This window comes from Lepisma saccharinum, chromosome 19 (genome assembly GCF_977018435.1).
Source record: "Lepisma saccharinum chromosome 19, izLepSacc3.1, whole genome shotgun sequence".
Lineage (NCBI taxonomy): Eukaryota > Metazoa > Arthropoda > Insecta > Zygentoma > Lepismatidae > Lepisma > Lepisma saccharinum.
In genome coordinates this window covers 53,117,717-53,138,270 of record NC_139247.1, presented here as the reverse complement: position 1 = coordinate 53,138,270, position 20,554 = coordinate 53,117,717, and the positions used below count along the sequence as shown (strand labels likewise).

Genomic DNA, 20,554 nt, shown 5'->3' with positions numbered 1-20,554 from the left:
TTCATGGCTGCAGCAACACAGGCCTTCCATCTGTCCCTATCTTGAGCAAGATCTATGTACTCTTTTCCATCCCTACCGATTTCCCTTAGGTCCATCTCAACGTTGTCCCTCCATCTTCGTCTTGGCCTTCCTACAGGTCTCTTACCATCAGGTTTCCCAACAAGAATCCTGTAAACTCCTCTTTCCTCTCCCATTCGTGCCACATGGCCTGCCCACCTAAGTCTTCTTGATTTAATTATTCTAATAATATCTGGACATGAATACAAATTATGTAGTTCTAAATTATGTAACCTTCTCCACTCACCTGTCTCCTCATCCCTTTTAGATCCAAATATTTTCCTAAGGATCTTATTTTCAAATACTCTGAATTTATGTTCCTCTTTCAATGTAAGGGACCAAGTTTCACACCCATATAATACTACAGGCAAAATTACTGTTTTGTATATTTTAACTTTTACTTTCTTAGATATTAAACGAGAAGTTAAAAGTTTATGAAGAGAGAAGTAACATGCATTTCCTGAATTAAGCCTACTTTTTGTTTCCTCTTTAATATAATTTTCATTTGTTAATATTACTCCTACGTATTTGAATTTGGAAACTGGTTCAAACGAGTTGTTATCAATAATTAGATTTTGATTATTACCTAACACTTGGTTTCGGCCTGTAAGCATATATTTAGTTTTCTCTTTGTTAACTTCCAAACCTATCTCCTTAGCAGTTTTGAAAAATATTTTAGCATTATTCTTAATTGTATTTATATCATCCCCTAATAAATCTACATCATCTGCATATGCTAACAACTGAGTCATACCATTTAATTTTAGTCCTTCGTTAGTTTCTTTTACCTTCCTTACAGCATATTCTAATACAAAATTAAAGAGCAATGGAGATAATGCATCTCCTTGTTTTAACCCATTGTTAAATTGTAAATTTGTCAGACACATTAATAGCCACACGAATTTTACTTTCTGTTTCACTGGTGCATATTTTTATCATATCAATGAATAGCTGATGGACGTTTTGATTATATTCCCACTTCTTTTGAAGTGTCTGTCTGATGTGAAAAATTTGATCTGTAGTTGATCTGTTACGTTTAAATCCACATTGATGATTACCTATAATTTCATTAGTATATGGGGTTAGTCTTGTTAAAACAATGTTAGATAATATTTTATATGTTGTTGAAAGTAGAGAAATTCCACGGTAATTATTGCAGTTAATTTTATCACCTTTTTAAAACACAGGAACAATTATGGATTATTTCCACTGTTGAGGGATTTCTTCTTTATTCCATATTAAACAAATTAATTTATGAATTTGACATATTAATGAATTTCCACCATATTTAATTAACTCATCTGGTATTAAATCAATGCCAGGTGCTTTGTTATTCTTTAGCCTTTTAATAGCATCTTTAACATCTTTTCTTTTGACAGTTTATATATATATATATATATATATATATATATATATATATATATATATATATATATATATATAGCAATTTATGCGTTTATTTAAAAGTCTAAACATCTGGAAACAATGTAAGTAACACTATTCTTCAATTCATAATTGAATTTACGTAAATATATAGATGGTCGTGTTCGTTGTATTTGTCCTATGCAGGTTCATTTACAACGTGCATTTTAAACCTTTCTGAAGGTTTTTTTTACACCCCTTCATTAATTTTGAGGTAAAGGTTTTAGATAAGGGAATCTTGCCCGAATACATTGAAGGATGCAAAATGGCTTAATGCGCCGAAGCACCCAATTTTTAAAAAAATTCAATCAATCAATCAATTAAGGGGAACTCCAAACTCCTTCTTCTGCTGCCCCCCGTGGCGGAGTGGTTAGCACATCGCGCTACGACGCCAGGGGTCCCGGGTTCGAATCCTGGCCTAGGCATGGATGTTTTTGAGTGTTCAGTCGTCAATTTCATCATTTCGTCGCTCATCCCCATCTTCGCAAATTGGACAAAAATGGCACAAGAAGCGAAGTAAAATAAAACAAATCAATCAACCAAACTTCTTCTATTGGTTTAGCAAATATTTGCATTATTTTTAAACAAAATAATCAAACACTGCAATGTTCAAAAGCGCTCTGCAAATTTTATGCATCATACACGTATATTACAGATTTGCACGGTGGGCATGAATTCTTCTAATTACAGTTAATATAAAATGATTTTGTTGCAAAATGTACATTTGCACTGCATGAAAATGGGTGTCGTTCCTTCACTTTTAGTTCGACAATATCTCATGAATATATACGCCTATATCTTGTCATATTTAATAATTCAGTAGCGGCGATTAGGGAGAGCAGTTGCCCCCCTCCCAGTTTTGGCACCTTGCCCCCCAGTTTTGGAAACTAATCGTCGCCACTGAGTGCAATAAATAAATATAAAATACTATATGAAAATTGTTATGGATGCTAAAATTAATACCTACAATTCAATACTTATATTCACAATGTTTATACTGGGTGGGTCAACAACAAGTAGAACATCTCCACAGTTTCCTATGCCAGCATATATTGTTCATTTAAACAGGAACCATTTTCAGCGTCTCTTCTGACAAGTATGATACCAAACCTTTAGAAAGATACGATTATTGTAATAACTTCAACAATAAAGTATTAGTTATATATTATCCACTTTCTCGTTGTTTCAGTCTGGGGCTAATTTTTCGCGGACCACTCTGTATTGTTATTTTACTGTAACCTGATTATTATTAATAATAAGAAGAAGAAATAATAACATATCTTAAAATTTTAGTGTGTTTGGACTACTGAAAGGACTGAAACCTGAACCCCTTCCATTCTTTACACACGCGCACACACACACACACACACACACACACACACACACACACACACACACACACACACACACACACACACAGACACACACACACACACACACATACACACACCCCCACACACACACACACACACAGAGGCATGTATGTACGTATAGACATGAATATATACCGTGTCATTCTATAGAATGAAGGGATCTGAACCAGTTAATTGATGGGGTGATGTAAACTACTCATCATTCATCCTCTTGATGAGACCACTCGTCATTGACATGACGAGTTATTGCTTGGCATGCGAAAGGTACAAATTACACAAAGGAATTAAACTACTGAAAAGACAATGGCAACTCGTTGCATTTTGTGAACCGTTGAACCTGTATCATGGCTGGGTGTAGGATAATTACCTGTCTAACTGAAGTCTCTTAGCTGAATGAAAATAGCGAAGTCCTCTGTGAGCTTCTCTCCTATTTGTTGACCAGAGCGTTGTACTACTCTTCACCTCCTGCCTTGCTGACCTCCTCTCTCTACCAACTCAATTCCCAAAGTCCAGTCACTTCCCAGCTTGTCTCACCTCTATATTCCCTGGCCATCGAGCTCTTCCTCGATGCCGAATCGCCGAATCGTGTTTATTATAATTGCTACCATGCAAACCGCTGACACCAAACCCAGAAGTGTTACCTGTTTCCTGAATGCTCAGGAAGTTTGCATGGCACAACACAATGCATTGTAAACATGCCTAAGAGGCTTGAGACAGCTGAGAAAAACAAGTGAATGCCCTGGTCAACATGAAGCGTTCAGAGAGACTTAATAAAATAAACATACAATCTTAGGGATTGATACGATACAGCGTTACTAAAAAAGAATAGTACAAAAGTAAGGTTAATTTATTTTTAAGTGAAAAGAGATACAAAAGCAATTCTGGTGGGAAAGAAGAAAGGAAGGTTGTAAATTTATAGCCTATGGTTGTAGTTGACGTAAAATCCGCTAGAGGCGCTACTTGTTGTTGATAGCTAAAATGGCAATGTTCAAAACAACGAAGGTAGAGCAATCATATTGCGTAATTGAATTTGCACGAACAGGGGCAGTTGTTACAGTTCAGAGACACATTTTTTTGTGAAAGACACCGTGTACGTTCCTCCTTTACCACAGGACCTGGATAATTTAAAGCAGAGCATCTCTCATGCATTGGAGCTGATAACCGAAGATATGTTGGAACGCGTCTGGCAAGAACTGGGTTATCTTTTAGGTATCTGCCGTGTTACCCAGGGTGCTCATAGCCAACATTTGTAATTGCCCAGGTAAATTTACAACCTTCCTTTCTTTTTTGTTTTCACTTAAAATAAATTAAATTTACTTTTGTACCATTCTTTTTGAATAACCCTATATATATATATATATATATATATATATATATATATATATATATATATATATATATATATATATACAGGGTATACTCTGGAAACACAGTAGGTAAAATTAACCCGTTATTTCTTTGAGTAACTTACTCAGCTCAGCTTAGTTTCTAGTTTCTCGCTCTTTTTCCCTTTCTCTAGTCTTTATTTAACTTTTTCTATACTTCTTACCTTCCCTCCTTCTCTCTATTGTTTCATTATCTTTTCTCTTTCCAATTTCCTTCCTTTTCTCTCCCTCCTGTTTCATCCTTTTATATATCTCTATCCTCTTTCTTCCTTTTCTCTTTCTTTCTCTCTCCTCTTTCTTAATTTTCTTTTTCTCCTATTTCTTTCTATATCTCTCTCCTGTTTCTTCCTTTTCTCTCTCTCTGGTGTTTCTTCTTTTTCCCCTTCGCTTTTCCTTTCTCTCCTTCTCTCTGAGTGCCTGGCTCCGTCAGGATTACCATACGTCCTCTTTCGCCCTGACATGTCCTCTTTTTTAGATAATGAAAATAACGTCCAGCTGGATTAGAGTAAAAATATCCAGGTTTTCTACAAATTCTTAACAAGAAACTTGAAACGTTAGATATAAGGATAGAAAGTCACAATATGCTCGCTAGATGTCACGCTACTTCGAGTGCGAATATGATCATCCATAAAATCCATACTAAAATACCGTCGATAGCAAGCTATAAGTCGATGTCACAGATTTACACATTCTATCTCCACGTTGTGTAATCTTGAACTTTAACTCGTAGCTACATTCATTTGAACGTGATATCTCATAGCGTCCACAGTTGCATTAGTAGAAATCCTCTTTTTCAGTTCAGAAAATATGGTAAATTTGGTTACGGTAATTCCTTTCACTTGCTAGAGTTGACGAGCTGTATCTTTGTGGGTGAACCCTGCCCAAGCCTGGCTGCGCAGTAGCAAGGGGGAGGAGCTACCGGCTGCGCGTCATTATCCTTGCGTTCTGTCCTTCCTGTCGACCACCCAAAGGGCGAGTAGGTGGCAACTACATAAACGCATCTCTCTCACTCTGCACGGAGTAGCCAAGGCCACCCGCAAATATACAGCTCGTCAACTCTAGTTCTTCTGTGCCTTCCGAATTGAGACGAGAATGAGAGTGATCGAGAAAGGACCGACAACGAATTGGAACTTGAGACCACATTCTTCCTTAGAAATACCAGGGTACACTAATTTGTAAATAACTTTATATTGCCTGCGATGTGTAATTTGTTCTGTTGGAATCTTGTTTGTACAAGAATGAACTGACCAAAAACTTATTAATGAAAGAAAACACCCACACGAAAATACCTGCCTCGTGCTTTGTTGTCGGAAGCCTGCAAACAGCATTTTTTCTAAACTACACTAGCAACGGGCAGCGAAGCAGAAATATTAGTTCTTCAATCTTAATGGAGTGTGTCCATCGATTCTTTTGTCTCAGATTTCAACAAAGCGACGATAAGTCTTGTAAGGTTTGGAGCTGCATTTAAGCTACTTAAAATTGTTCAAGCATAAATTGTCCTCTTTGATACCATTGGCTACAATATTGTAGTCTTGATATCCTGAACATCAGCATACAGACAGACGGACACATTAGAATCGATCATTGAGGACATAGGCGTGCGCAGACCCTCTGATTAGGACAAAAGGCTTGATGAAAGTTCAATGGCAGAAGAAGAAACCTCATTTCATCTCACTGTTTTATTGTGTTGATGGGTATGAAAGAGGAGACGTGTATAGAGTGTCTCCGGACCCACTGAAATTCACTGGTGCTCCTTGTTTTATTACAGCAGGTTCAAAACAACTACATAATTTATTTATTTCCAACAGAGACGGACATTAGGGAGGGGCCATGGGTTGCTTCGTCCTTTTTACACCTAAGTAATGGCATCTTAATGCTAAGTCTTGAGTACAAAGAGAAAGTAAACAGTCCTTACGTTTCTCCTAAGATTTCTGCTAGTGTATGGAACCGGTGGGCACCGAGTAGCGTAATTCTGTCATGGAAACGTACAATAACGACTGGGGGTTCGTCGTGCTGGCCACACGTCACCCCGTAACTTGTTGGATGATCTCGAACCCATGCCGTCCCGCAGTCGGAGCCCAAAGCACAGCGCCTTAGACCGCACCCGCCACGGAGGAGGACAGCCTTTGCATACACGAAAACGTCTGTAGTGGGCTTTCTAAATAAAATCAATTGATTTCCAGGGTGTGTAAGATTGGCTTTCTTGCAAGCGCATTTACCAAAAACATAGTTTTCACTCTAGGTTAAAAATTCAAAGCACCCATAAATATATCTTGCATATTTACTTTACCAAATTTTATGTGTAGAGATTTAAATGGGGTGCATAAAACACTGCTTGTTCCTAAACAAAATCTCAGCTGTAACCATGGGCGTCCGGAAGGGGGGGGGGGCATGGTCCCCATGGAAAATGAATGTGTACCTAAAAATTATATATTTCACACATAGTTTCATTTCAATCACAGTAATTTATGTTAATTATTATAAATTCGTTGAAGAAACATGATAATTTCAGACTGAAATAGTGTTTTTTGAGTGGGCATCACTATTTTGAAGGAAAATATGTGTCCTTTGCCCCCCCGGAAAAAAATTACCTTGCTTGCCCCTCTTTGGAAAAAATCCTGCGGACGTCCATGGCTGTAACCACACCATATCACCCCACCCACCCCCTTGTTCAAATGCCTGTGCCTACCCTGCCAGTGGCACTACGCTTCGCCACTGGTAAGCTCCCAACAATGAGTACACGAGTCTATAACCTTTGACTTTTTCTCTAGAGGAAGAACAAGCAATCCACATCTCGTGTAATTGGATTGAGAGAGAAAAGTTTAGCCTGTCCACCTTCTGACCGTAGACAGCTTGTTATCGCAATCGTTCTGTTTTGTTTTGTGCCTAGACGACCCAGAGATTTATAATGATAAAAGTGCACGTTGATCTTTTTGTATTTTTCCTTTCTCTCTTTGCCTTTCTCCCTTTAGCTTTTCTTTCTCCTCTCTCTTCTCTTTCTGTGCTTATTTCTCTATATTTCTTTCATTCTCCCTCTTTTACCTTTGTCTCTTCCATTCTCTCCTTTTTCCTATCCTTCTCTCATTTCTTTGTCTTTTTCTTCCTCCTTTCTCTCCTCTCTATTTTCTTCTCTCTCTCTCTCTCATTTATTTCTCTCTTCTTCTTACAATTTTCTTTATGTCTTTTTCTTCCCTCTGGTTTTTCTTTCTCTCTCTCTCTTTCTCCATTTTCTCTTTCTCATTCTCTCTTTTCTCTCTTTTCTTCTCTCTCTCTCTCATTTATTTCTCTCTTCTTCTTACTATTTTCTTTATGTCTTTTTCTTCTCTCTGGTTTTTCATTCTCTCTCTCTCTTTCTTCATTTTCTCTTTTCTCATTCTCTCTCCTCTTTCACTTTTCTTCTCTCATTTATTTCTCACTTCTTCTTACTATTTTTTGTCTTTTTCTTCCCTCTGTATTTTCTTTCTCTCTCTCTCTTTCTCCATTTTCTCTTTTCTCTTTCTCTTTTTCTCTCCTCTTTCTCTTTTCTTTTCTTCTCTTTCTTTCTCACTTACTCTCTTTATCATTATCTCAATGTACTCTCTGTATCGTTCTTTCCCTCTACCGGTTGACCTGCTTCAAATGTAGCAATTAGTAATTTCCAAAGTAGTGACAGAAATAAGGTAAAAGAAAGGGATAGGAAGGTAGAGAAACACAGAAAAAAGGATTGGTATAGAACATGAATCACATAGGATGAAAGGAAGATAAATAGACAGAGGAACGGAGGATAGAGAAAAAGAGAAACCAAGGAAGGACCGGAAAGATAGAAAGAAAGAGATGGAAATTGAAAGGAAGAAACAGAGATTGCAGGAAAAATGAATAAATGAATGAAGGACTAAAATTTGGAGATAGAGAGGAAAGAGAAAGGGAGGAAAACTAAGAGAGAAACAAATAAATTTAGAAAAAGAGAAAGAGATAGAGAAACTAGAAGTAAGGAAGAAACGAAAAAGAAAAAGAGAGGCGGGAGGTAGATAAAAAAGAGAAAAAGAACAGAAACAAAGGGAAGAAGGTAACAAAAGACGGGCAGATAGGAAAAGAGAGAGGAGACAAAAATAGAGCAAAGAAAGGGAAAGAGAGTAGAGAAACAGGAAGATTGAAAGAAGGAGAGAGAATACCAGAAAAAGGAAGAGCTTCTTAGAATCCATCGAGAAAGAGTTCATCTGCATATTTAGTCCACCTTTGAAATCGTCTGGCAATTCCTTTCATGGTAGCTATCAAGAAGGACCCTAAGGAAAGTGGACGGTAAAGAGGAGCTCCAAGACGACCTTAACGCAGCAAGAAGTACAAAATAATAACCAACCTCTCTTCTTTCTTACTACCATATTCTGAATCCCAAACCCCCATCCCAGCACGGCCTTGGTAGAGAGTGAAGCGATTCGTCCCATTTTTTTCGTCCATATTGCCATAGGTAAACGCTGTGAAATTAATTTTGTGTTTTTTTGGAAAAGCAATTCAAACTTGTATCTAATCCTGAGCGATTAATTAAGAAGATAAATGAACTTATACCTTACACGGACCATATAAATCCGTTAATTAATTCGTTCATGAATTGCATTGTTTTTCCATCCTGTCCTTTTCTTTCAAAGGCAGTGATTGGCACGTTTCGTCAAGAGTAAGCCAATCACAATTCACGCTGTTGTCTAAATACCCCTCCTCAGTTCTCTTTTGTTCACATCTTCTCATTTTGTTCTGTAATTGTTGTAATTTCGTATTGTTATATTTTCCAGTATTGATCAAAAAGTGGTGGTGTGATCAAAAAGTAAGTTCACTCTAAAATTGGGATGTATCATTTGATGAGAAAGAAAATGCAATAAAGTACAGCGATATTCTTCATTGTGGGGACAAAGGCTTTTTCTATTTTTTAAAACAACGATTTCGGTCACAAAAGTAACCTAATCATATATTGTAAAACCACTTTTTTGGGGGCGTCAAAGTTTGTTGTAAGCTCACCTTACATTCAGATAGAATCAATCCTCACGGCCACTGTGCAGGACACATATTTACTTAGTCAAAATATTTAGTCAAAATTACCAAATTTGACAACAAAATTCTTTTCGATTGCCAAAAACGTTAACCGAACGTTTAGTTGAGTTGGCGTTTTAAGTCCACTTTGTGCACAGTAAGGCTAATCGGGACTCGACCTACAGTGTAAAGTGGGATCCGAACCACTTGTGCCTTCGGGTTTAACCGAACATGCTTTGTTAATTGAGCATACCTTGTTAAATTAAACAGTGTACAAAACGCACTAAACGAAGGTGTAAGTACTTATACTGATATTTTTCTTGCAGACCTGATCCAGATTTTGCAAGACGAATTGGACGACGGTCTGGCTATGTCTAAACGCCCGAATCCTCAATTGGTGTTTGGTTCGTATTCCGGGGAACGCACCCCGACAAGACGCCATTCCCCGGGTGTTCTCCGGAACGGGTCAGCGAAGAAGCGCTACCTACCCTACCACCCTGTGGCGAGATTCCGGGGTATCGAGAGACCCCTCACGCTACCCCTGGAATTCTACGAGAATGAGATTCTGGAAGAAATTATCAACGATGAGGGTGAGTTTCTATCTCTGAGAGGTTGGACGTACTGTGAGGTTAACTGATACATGTGAGATGAGATGAGATGACAATGAATGGATCTAGGGGAGCTTTCAGACGAAAGCGACAAGGAGTTTCATTAAGATTCCAGACCGAAGCGATAAGCTACAACTTTCAGACCGAAGCGACAAGTTACAAGGGGCTTTCAGACCGAGTCGACAAGTGACATGGGGGTTTCAGAGAGCTTTCAGACTGTAGCGACAAGTGACACGGAGTTTCAGGGAACTTTCAGACCGATGCGACAAGTGACACGAAGTTTCAGCGAACTTTCAGTCCGATGCGACAGATGACATGGGGGTTACAGGGAACTTGGAGACGGAAGCGACAAGTGATACGGGTTTTTAGGGAGCTTTCAGACCGAAAGTGACAAGTGACACCAAGTTTCAGGGAACTTTCAGACCGATGTGACAAGTGACACGAAGTTTCATGGAGCTTTTAGACCTATGCGACAAGTGACACGTTTTTTTTCAGTGCGCTTTAAGAACAAAGCGACAAGTGACACGGGGTTTCAGGGAGCTTTCAGACTAAAGCAACAAGAGGCAGGCGACAAGTGACAAGAGCTCCGCCGAGTATGTAAAAAAGCATTCACTACACATACTCGAACAACAGACCAAGGAGACACGATATTGATAAAACGGCCCAGTCCGAACGTGCAACTTGTCATTTCATTTTGGTACGCAAAGTTGCATTTATTTCTGAATGCTGGTCTTCAAATGACACGTGTTGCCTGTCGCTTGTCGCTTCAGTCCTGAAAGCTCTTAAAGATTTTGTGCGAAAATTTACTGACGATCTGAAGAGATAGTGAAAGAATGAGAGAGAGATAGAAAGAAAGGAAAAGGCAGATAGAATGAAGTTTGAATTTTATTTTTTGTTTAAGTTCACTTAATGCACTGAGAGGTTAATCAGGACTGGACCTACTGTTTAAAGCGGGATCCGAACCACCATGTGCCTCCACCGGGTAACTAACCGGGAGCCTTTGATTACAGAAAGACAAGAAAGAGAAAAAGGAAAATAAAAAAGAGAGAGAGATAAAAAGAGAGAGAGGAAATATATGAGAAAGAGAGAAGAGGGAGACACACACACACACACACCCACCCCGACACACACACACACACACACACACACACACACACAAAACACAAAGATAGCAAGAAAGACTAAAAAGAGAGGAAAAGAGAAAGATAAAAAGAGAGAGAGAGAGATAGAAAGGTAAAAATGGAGAGATAAGCAGAAAAAAGATTCAGAAAGAGAGAGAGAAAGAGAAGAGATAAGAAGACAGAGAGATAGAGTACGAATGATGTTCCGTTTACAACACACAGCTGTGTTCTTAGTATATGTAGCAATGGCATATATTTGGTGTATCTGTGTACATGAATCTATACAAACTTACTTTTTTAAAAGTAATGAATGACACTACGGTCACAGTTTCTTTGCTCAGAAAGTAATTAAGTTGTAGTTACTGCTTTCGAAACATAACTTGGTTAGAGTTACTGTTTCCTTAAATAGTGACTGTATTTTACTAAACTAGAGAGAGACTTGAGAATATATTTGTGTTCAATACTAAAGCTATCTTTACCCTCTGCTAAGATGCTAAGAAGATTTCCAATGTACCATGTTCTCAGCATTGTCAACACTTATTGTCATGGTTGTTCAAGTTGTTTGTAAGTTCACTTTTTGTACGGAAAGGCTAATTAGGACTTAACCACTATGTGCCTTCATCGGGGATCGAACCCGGGACCTCTTGATTACAAGGCGACGAGTAACTAACACTCTAGCCTTCTTAAACCCAAAGGCTTATGACTGCAGCAACACACGGCTTCCATCTGTCCCTATCCTGAGCAAGATCTATCTACTCTCTTCCATTCTTACCAATTTCCTTTAGGTCCATCTCAACGTTATCCCTCCATCTTGGTATTGACCTTCCTACATGTCTTACCATCAGGTTTCCCAACAAGAATCCTGTAAACTCATCTTTCCTCTCCCATTTTTTCCACATTGCCTGCCCACCTAAGTCTTCTTGATTTAATCATTCTAATAACATCTGGACATGAATACAAATTATGTACTTCTAAATTATGTAACCTTCTCCACTCACCTGTCTCCTCATCCCTTTTAGGTCCAAATATTTTTCTAAGGATTTTTTTTTTCAAGTACTCTTCACTATGTTCCAAGTTTCACATCCATGTAATACTAAAGGCAAAATCACTGTTTTGTATATTTTAACTTTTAGTTTCTTAGATATTGTTCGAAAGCTTATGAAGAGAAAAGTAACACGCATTTCCTGAATTAAGTCTGTTATTTATTTCCTCTTTATTATCATTTTCATTTTTTAGTATTAGACAAGTACTTGAATTTGGAAACTGATTCAAACGAGTTGTTATCAATAAGTACATTAACACTTGGTTTCGGCTTGTAATCATATATTTAGTTGCTAACTTCCAAACATATCTCTAAACAATGCGACGAGTCAACAGTTATTATCATTTGGTTTTAGGAAACTGAAATAGACAGTGTGCTTTTCCATTCGGGATTTTACGAAAGAACCGCGTGTCAGTCGCTGTCAGTTGAAGGAAGAAATTCCAGCTTGGGAGGAGAAAAAACATTCAATCTCTCTTCTTGTGGGGATTCCGGCGGCCTTTGGTAGTCATTAGTGGATTGCTTGTCTGGAGGTGCAAAGAGGAAAGAAACCCCAAGAGGAATAGAATGTTGACCAAATCAAGAAATTGATTCCCTTCAGTGGCTCTGGTAATCGCAAAAAGGTAAACACTACGTGGGTTGTTTCTCTCCAACCGCCAATACTTTTGCATCACTAATCAGCAAAGCCGGAAATAGTCTAATATGACGGCTGTCAGTTTACATCTCATGAACTGCTACAGCTAGGAAGTTTATAATTCGATACATACCTTACTAATTCTATATTTGATTGCTCCGAGTCCATCTCCGTGGCGGAGTGGTTAGTACAATGCGCGATACCAGGAGTCCCGGGTTCGAATCCCGGTCTAGGCATGTGTGTTCTTTGTGTCTTTTCGTCCATTTCATCATACCATCACATCCTCACCTTCGCAATTAGCCAAAAGTGGCACAAAAAGCGAAGTAAAATAAACAAAATAAATAAATCGATTGCTACGATGAGAACTGTAAAATATCTCTCGTGCTATTATGATTGATTAATTTGCTTCATTTTACTTCGCTTTTTGTGCCACTTTTGGCTAATTTGCGAAGATGGGGATGAGTGATGAGATGATGAAATTGATGAATGGACACTCACAAACATCCATGCCCGCAGGCCAAGATTCGAACCCGAGACCACTGGCGTCGTAGCGCGATGTGCTAACCTTATTATTATTATTATCATCATCGTCGTCGTCATCATCATCACCATCATCATCATTGATTTATTCCCACCGACACAAAAAATCCCCTAACATCTCTCACTGAAAGCTTTCAGCAAAGCCCACTTTATGATCAGTTTGGCGCTTAGAATAAATTTTACGTTCCTTTTCAATGACTTCACACCACTCGTATGGAAAATTATGGATAAAATATGATTTTTGTATATATGCATACAGAGCATACATATATTTGGTGTAAGGCATAGTCTTTTTCGAAGGCCCTATTGTGCCAATTTCTCTTCCACGTAGCACACCCGTCTAACGAGGGTTCTGGAGCTTTGGCACACAGTCAGGATAATCCCCCGTGGAGCTGTATGTTGTCTTGTGTCTTGTACTTACACGTGCTAAGTGCTCCATTACAGTCTGAGCTATTGTCGTTGGCATGGAGATGTTTCATCAGAGTGTCTTTTGTTCTAATTCGTGATAAGCAGTTGATCATATTTTAATGAATGCAGGGTAACAGTATGGTTTAGTGAAAACACATTTCACTCGTTTATTTCCTAATTATTTACTTACCTGTTATGCATAGCGGGACATTTTTGAACGTGGGATTTTGCTTCATAGCGTAATTTTTCACATTACAAGTATTTATTGTTTGTTGCTAATTCGTTTTTGTTACACACGATATGGCGGGCAAATCTTGACTCACGTTGTCTATCGTCAGCAGATATGCAGTGTTTCCAAACTTATTAACCGAAAAATGCCGCACAAACTATTCACAGAAGGTTTTTAAGCGAAAATTGATTCACAAACCATTCACGGAAGGTTAGGTTAGGTTCAGTCAGGTTAGGCAAACAGAAAATTAAATTGGAAAAAAAAAATCACAATGCAACCTTCACACGTCATCTTGTAAAACTACCGCGTGGTTGCTACACTAACAGGGGGTTACATAATCGAACGCAAGGAACATTTGATTCACGTAGTCGACGGTAATGGTGGCAAGAGCTATCGTGCATCGGAGATACATTAATGTCGAAAAATACATGATTTACCGGCCGAATAAGTTGAACGAAGGGAGAAAACACTTCCACGAGCTTTCAAAAGTCTACAGAAACTCAGTTCCGTAAATAGTTTCTCCTGTAAATTTGAAGAAATGTGTTTTCACTATACCATACTGTTACCGAATACAGTAATCGGGGACGCCTTTAAACTGATATAGAATCGAATGACTGGTAGAGAGCTACGTGTACCATTTCCCCAAAATATGAGGGGTACAATGTGACACGCACCAAACGGCCTGTGAAAAGTTGCAATAAGCTTGTTACTCTTAGCAATCGAACTTCTCATAGATTTTGGCAACGAAGAGAAACATATTTCACTTTATATTACCATTATGCGAGTGTCAGAACTTTTACCAATTTGGGTTGGTTCATAAATATACACATATGGCTAATCACAGCAACGCAGTTTCCAAATAACAAGCTTCAAACACAGATCATATTTTAATCTACCAACTTCCAGAAAAATCAATTCACTTGTACACACGATAAACAATATCTTTAACTCCAATATTTTGAAACACAAATAATTACGATTAAACTTACATTTCGTAACATCTATATCAATGTTCTCAACATTTTTCTTTTTTATTATTTGCTGTATGTTATATCGTCTTTGTGCCACTTTTTGGCTGATGAGTGATGATAGAATTAAATTGATGAATGGACACTCACAAACATCCATGCCCAAGCTTGGATTCGGACCCGAGACCCCTGACGTTGTAGCGCGATGTGCTAACCACTCCGCCACAGGGGACGGCGACAAGGCCGTTACAAATGTACCCCTGTACCCCACGCGAGCCTGTAGATTCAGTATCAATTAGCCTATCTGAGCATAAAGCAGGCTCGTAGCTAGAATTGACCTCCAGGGGGCACTCACGTGTTATCAGGGTCGAGGCTTTGTAAACCAATTACATTTTTAAAAAATGAAGTATTAAATGAAGGTAAATTATGTGTGTGTGTGTGTGGGTGGGTGGGTGGATGGGGGTCACTAAGGTATATAAGATGTTTAAATATCATACGAATACAACAGAGCATTCCCTGACATTCGCTACGAGACTCGGCGGCAAGCGGTCCGGCGTCAGCGCTTGTCTTTCCCGGCGAACGGGTCCGCGACAGTCGCATGCTTTTTTTTTTTTCACTCTCCCTGCCTTCGCTCTCTTTCCCTTTCTGTTGACGTTGCAGACTGACGCCAGTATAATCCTCCCTCGGAAGTTGTGCTGTGTCGTGTCCGTGTGTTGAAGATTGTGGCTATATATGGCACCACAAAAGTTTACATTACAACAAAGGGATTTATCTTGTCGAGTGTTACTTCGGAAAGATGAATTGTGCAGAAGTGCGACGACGTTTTGCAACGAAATTTCCTAATGTTTCCGTTCCACATAGGACCACTACATTAAACCTCGTAGAAAAGTTTAGAGTAACAGGGTCAGTTCTGGATAAAAGTGGAAAGAAAAACCAAGTATACAAAGACACCATCCGTGAGTTAAAAGAGAGTATTGTAGGAGAAATCGGGAGAATTACAGTAGACGAACTTGTACGTGTAAATGACAATTTCCTTCGGAGATGCCAGGAATGTGTTGCAGCAGAGGTACATCATTTTCAACACCTTCTGTAGTCAAGGTTAGTACACAACATGAAAACTGTAATTTTAATAGCCGACTCTAGCGACTGTCGCCGACTCGTTCACCGGGATAGACAAGCTCTGATGCCGGGCCGCTTGCCGCCGAGTCTCGTAGCGAATGTCAGGGAATGCTCGTACATTTTTCTACATCTTTTAAAACATCTCTTGAAGTGTTAATTGACTGATACTGAACTCATCCCTTCACACTACTATAGATGATACCGATATTTATATCACACACACAAAAAATGCACAGTATTCAATCATAGTGCTTACAGTACATTCCATCCATTCCATCCCCGGCCGAATCAATGAAACTCCCCTTCATTCCCAAAACTTGGGAGCTGTTGACCTTCGATGCAGATGCGAAGGAAATTTGGATGATGACAGTCACAGGTTTCTGTATAAATGGAGTCCGTAACAGGGGCAGTGAAGATACAGATAAAGAAGCTCCCCTATGAAAGTCTAGATAATCTTCTAAATACTTGCAGCTACTTTGACTTCAGCTCATAAACAAGATGAGCGAATGTAATAGCTGCTGTTCAGTGGCGTAGCGCAGTGCCCTGGGGCACCCTGCAACTAAACTTTTGGGGGCCCCTTAGTAAAAAAAAATATTGAAAGTACTACAACATACATATATCTTTAATGACGTCAGAGGGTAACGGACGTACAACAGTTAGCTGCCGACCTTCTGAAGTGTTTAACAATTAAAACAAAATTAAACTACCTTATCACACTATAGCTAAAAATCGAAAATATTTTGTAACACTTAACAGGTGTGGACAATGTTGGAAATTTGTCTCAGTTCTTATTTGAATATGAAAAGACTTGGGCTCACTTTGAAAATATTTTGTGGGAAGTTACATTTTAAATACTACACATAAAACTAATATTAGTGGTAAAAGTTCATGAATTAACAAGTTTTCTTGTTTGCGTGGCAACAAAAACACTGTCCGAGCAACTGAATCTTCCTACTGGATTCATAACTGCAGACAATTTATACTCTAAAAGATTCCGACAAACGGTATATCTGTATAGGAGTGAGATGGGGTATTTCCCCCCCTATTTTAGGCGATCTGCGAGTAAGTGAATTAATACGGTATTTCTGAGGCTCCACAGGTTAAGTGGCCATGGCCTTTTTGATTGAGCCAGTACGCATCTGCTTATTATCGCAGACATTGTCTTATGATATGTTACTGGGAACTCACTCGACCACGTTCCATATGAAAATAAATAAAACAGTCGTGAAGTTATTCGTGGTGTGCCCCGACTCGAAAATTAGGTACAGTAACTCTGTTGATACGTATTCTAAGTTCACCTATCGGGCGTTTCTATTTAATGCTCACCTCAGTGAATTTCGAGTTCAAATTTTGTCATTGTTGACCTATATTTTGTCTAGTTCGTATTTTTTTAAAGAAGTAACCGACACGTGTGGAATTTCTGAAATTATATAAAATTTCAGGAGCGCAGAGAAAACATTGCGGGGCCCCTACACCCCGCCCCACCCGCATTGCGGGGTTGCGGGAGCGGCCGCTACGCCACTGCTGCTCTTCATGTTCTGTGGATTTATCCTTAAAGTTGTGAGCTGTCTACATTTTCACTCTTGACTGGTGTCAGACCAGTATAGAGGAATCACACGTTTACTGTCTTAAACGCATGACTTCGTTAACCGAAGAAATCAGGTTGCCAACTCATAGGAAATCAGGTTGCCAACTCATAGGAAATCAGGTTGCCAACTCATAGGAAATCAGGTTAGCAACTAATAAGAAATCAGGTTGCCAACTCATAGGAAATCAGGATGCCAACTCATAGGAAGTCAGGTTGCCAACTCCTAGGAAATCAGGTTGCCAACTCATAGGAAATCAGGTTAGCAACTAATAAGAAATCAGGTAGCCGACTTCAGAATCACCATCATTATCTCACTGATATGAATAATTTTATTTACAATTTCTGATCGATTTTTCTCTTGTATTTCAGTAATTTATGCAGTAATACTAATTCAAAAATATATTTTACCTTACAGACCGACTAAAGAAGAGCTTGAGTGCAGGAGAGCTGTTATCACTGCTAACGTCATTGGCGAAAGAAAGAGGCGTTGCCAAGAGTCGCTTGAAAGGTGTCAGGTTTGGAATCAGTCGTCGATGAGAGAATGTGCGACAGCAAGGGGGAAAGACTGATGAATGGAGTGCCCACCCCCTAATCTTAACCGTAGTAAATGCATGCAGTAGGGCGCTAATGTAATATCCATGGTGAACGAGTTTACAAACGTTGTTCAAAGGCGAACTTCATTAGTATCCGTTGAAAGCCTGCTGTAAGATTTCCCCCCCATTCTGACACGTCAATCTTATATTTACCCCGCTTTTGTTACACCTAATGACGTATGTTTTCATTTTCGTGGACTGAGGAAAATTCTATCTACATTTCCATGTTTATGCGTTTCATTGTTTTCCTTTCGTTTTTGTGCATATCTTTCAGTCATACGGCTGCTGTACCACAAATATGAATAAAACTTTTGTTCGCAATCGTACTGAATGTGATATTTGCTTCTCTTGTGTGTACAGGGTGGTCAGAATTAAACTTACCCTATTCAAGGACCTCTGTAGCCTGTTCGAAGCATCGGATTGCGATGGAACTTGGTATAAAGGATATGGAGATCATGAGGAAGCGAATGCTGATGGAAAAAATATTAGTTAAAATTTTCACCACCAGATGGAATGTGGCGCTTAGAATTAGAATGCTCCTATTCAGAACCCTCTGGAGTCCGCTCGAAGCAACGGGTTGCGGCGAAACTTAGTTTGAAGACCATGGGGGAAGCGAATACTGATGGAGAACTATTAGTTCAAAGTTTTCACCACCAGGTGGAAATGTGGCGCTGAAATAAAACCACCAGAAGTCGGACATGCAAGACTTTGCTTTTAGTTTATGTCAGTATAGCAGTATTCAATACACCGTCATGAATGACCCTTTGGAAGTGTAAGACAGTGTAATCAATGATTCAGCACCAGGACGTTGTTTACTATGCACTAGATTTTAGCACCACATTTCTACCTGATGGTGAAAATTTTAACTAATATTTTTTTTTACATTGGCATTCGCTCTTCATGGTCTCCATAGCCTTTATACCAAGTTTCACGCAATACGTTGCTTGAAACGGTCTGTAGATGGCTCTCAATAGGTGAATTTTAATTATGACCACCTGATACTTCTGTATGGTACGAGTAAACAAACCATACTTGGTACTTTAATAATGCAAACCTTATTAACTTGAGTTATTTTAAATTTCAAAGAGTTAATCAATTCCGAACACTTTTTAAAATCAAATATTCTTTTTGAGAATTCGTCAGCTAACTTTTAGTATTTTCAAAGTTTTCAAAGCAGGTTAGGAGTGACACACCTGTAAAACAATCTCTGAAGACTGATTGCATAGTTTCATTGTTCTGTTGGATGCTTATGTTTGCCATTATACATCTGATACTGCATTCATTCAGATTACAAGATATGACACATGAGTGGCAGCAACATATATGGGTTTGTGGGGCTCGAGCCCACCAATAACTTACCTGTTAATATATTTTGGTTTAGAAATAAAGTTCCCGCACTCAAGAAAACAAAATATTTCATCCTGACACACTTAAAGAATTCTCACAACTTACTGAGTGCCATCAAAATATGTCATAATAATTTCTTACATCTCCAATATTATATTTTTAAGTCTCCTATAATATATACACTAACCGTGAAAACAGAATGAGAATCGAGAGACACTAAAATAACTCAAAATAGGCATATTTTCCCCGGATTAAACACTCAAAATGCAGTTACCTTTTCACCATTCAAAATAGACACAACACCCATTGTAGAATTCATGTATTGCTCTCAGAAGTAACCTGAAATTGCATTTGAACGTAAAGGCCTACATTTTCTGGCCAAGGAAGAGAAAGGCATTTTAGGGCAAATCTTCATATGCTTATGACACATATTATTTCATAAAAAAAAAGAAATCAACGACTTCAGCCCAACCAAAATATTTTGCAATAGTCGGCACCACTGTGAGACATGTTATTGTTTCCATCTGAACAGTGTATCCATCTTGTGTAAACCATGATTTTCGTTAATATGACTGTGTCAAGCTAATCAAACACTTCTTGCACAAATACACACACACAAATTTCTTTGATTTTCTTATTTATTTTTATACACAGATTCGCACCCTTCTCCAGTTTATATTTTCTTGTCATCAAAACAGCGGAAAATACAACATTAAGTAAGAAACATATGACTGTAGTGTTTATTGTAAACGTAAACTGTATAAGACACTACATACCTGGGAAATATTCATGTATTTAGTTAAAATAATATACTTTGAATGCTTCTTGTGTATTTTGGATGGAAATTAGGAATAAAAGTGAAGGAATTAACAAGGTAGCTCTTCTTTTTAGTATATTTTAATGCTATTTTCGTGGTTTAACATAATATACAACGATGTTCTTATTACTTATTTGCCGGCCCCCCGGGCGGAGTGGTTAGCACATGGTGCTACGACGCCAGGTGTCCAAGGTTCGAATCCTGGCCTGGGCATGGATGTTTGGGAGTGTCCATTCATCAATTTCATCATATCATCACTCATCCCCATCGCAAATTAGCCAAAAGTGGCACAAGAAGTGAAGTAAAAT

At 38.6% G+C, this 20,554-nt stretch overlaps 1 protein-coding gene across 1 annotated transcript in view; it reads left to right on the top strand.

Moving 5' to 3' along the window:
• Positions 1-18,278, top strand: part of LOC146002869 (uncharacterized) — a 29,464-nt gene extending 11,186 nt beyond the window's left edge. Inside the window, exons 2-3 of the mRNA XM_083140886.1 lie at positions 9,562-9,825; positions 17,905-18,278. Of these exons, the coding sequence (XP_082997012.1) occupies positions 9,562-9,825; positions 17,905-18,026 (386 nt within the window). The 3' untranslated portion in view covers positions 18,027-18,278. The remainder of the gene's footprint in view (positions 1-9,561; positions 9,826-17,904) is intronic.
• The last annotated feature ends 2,276 nt before the right edge of the window (positions 18,279-20,554 follow it).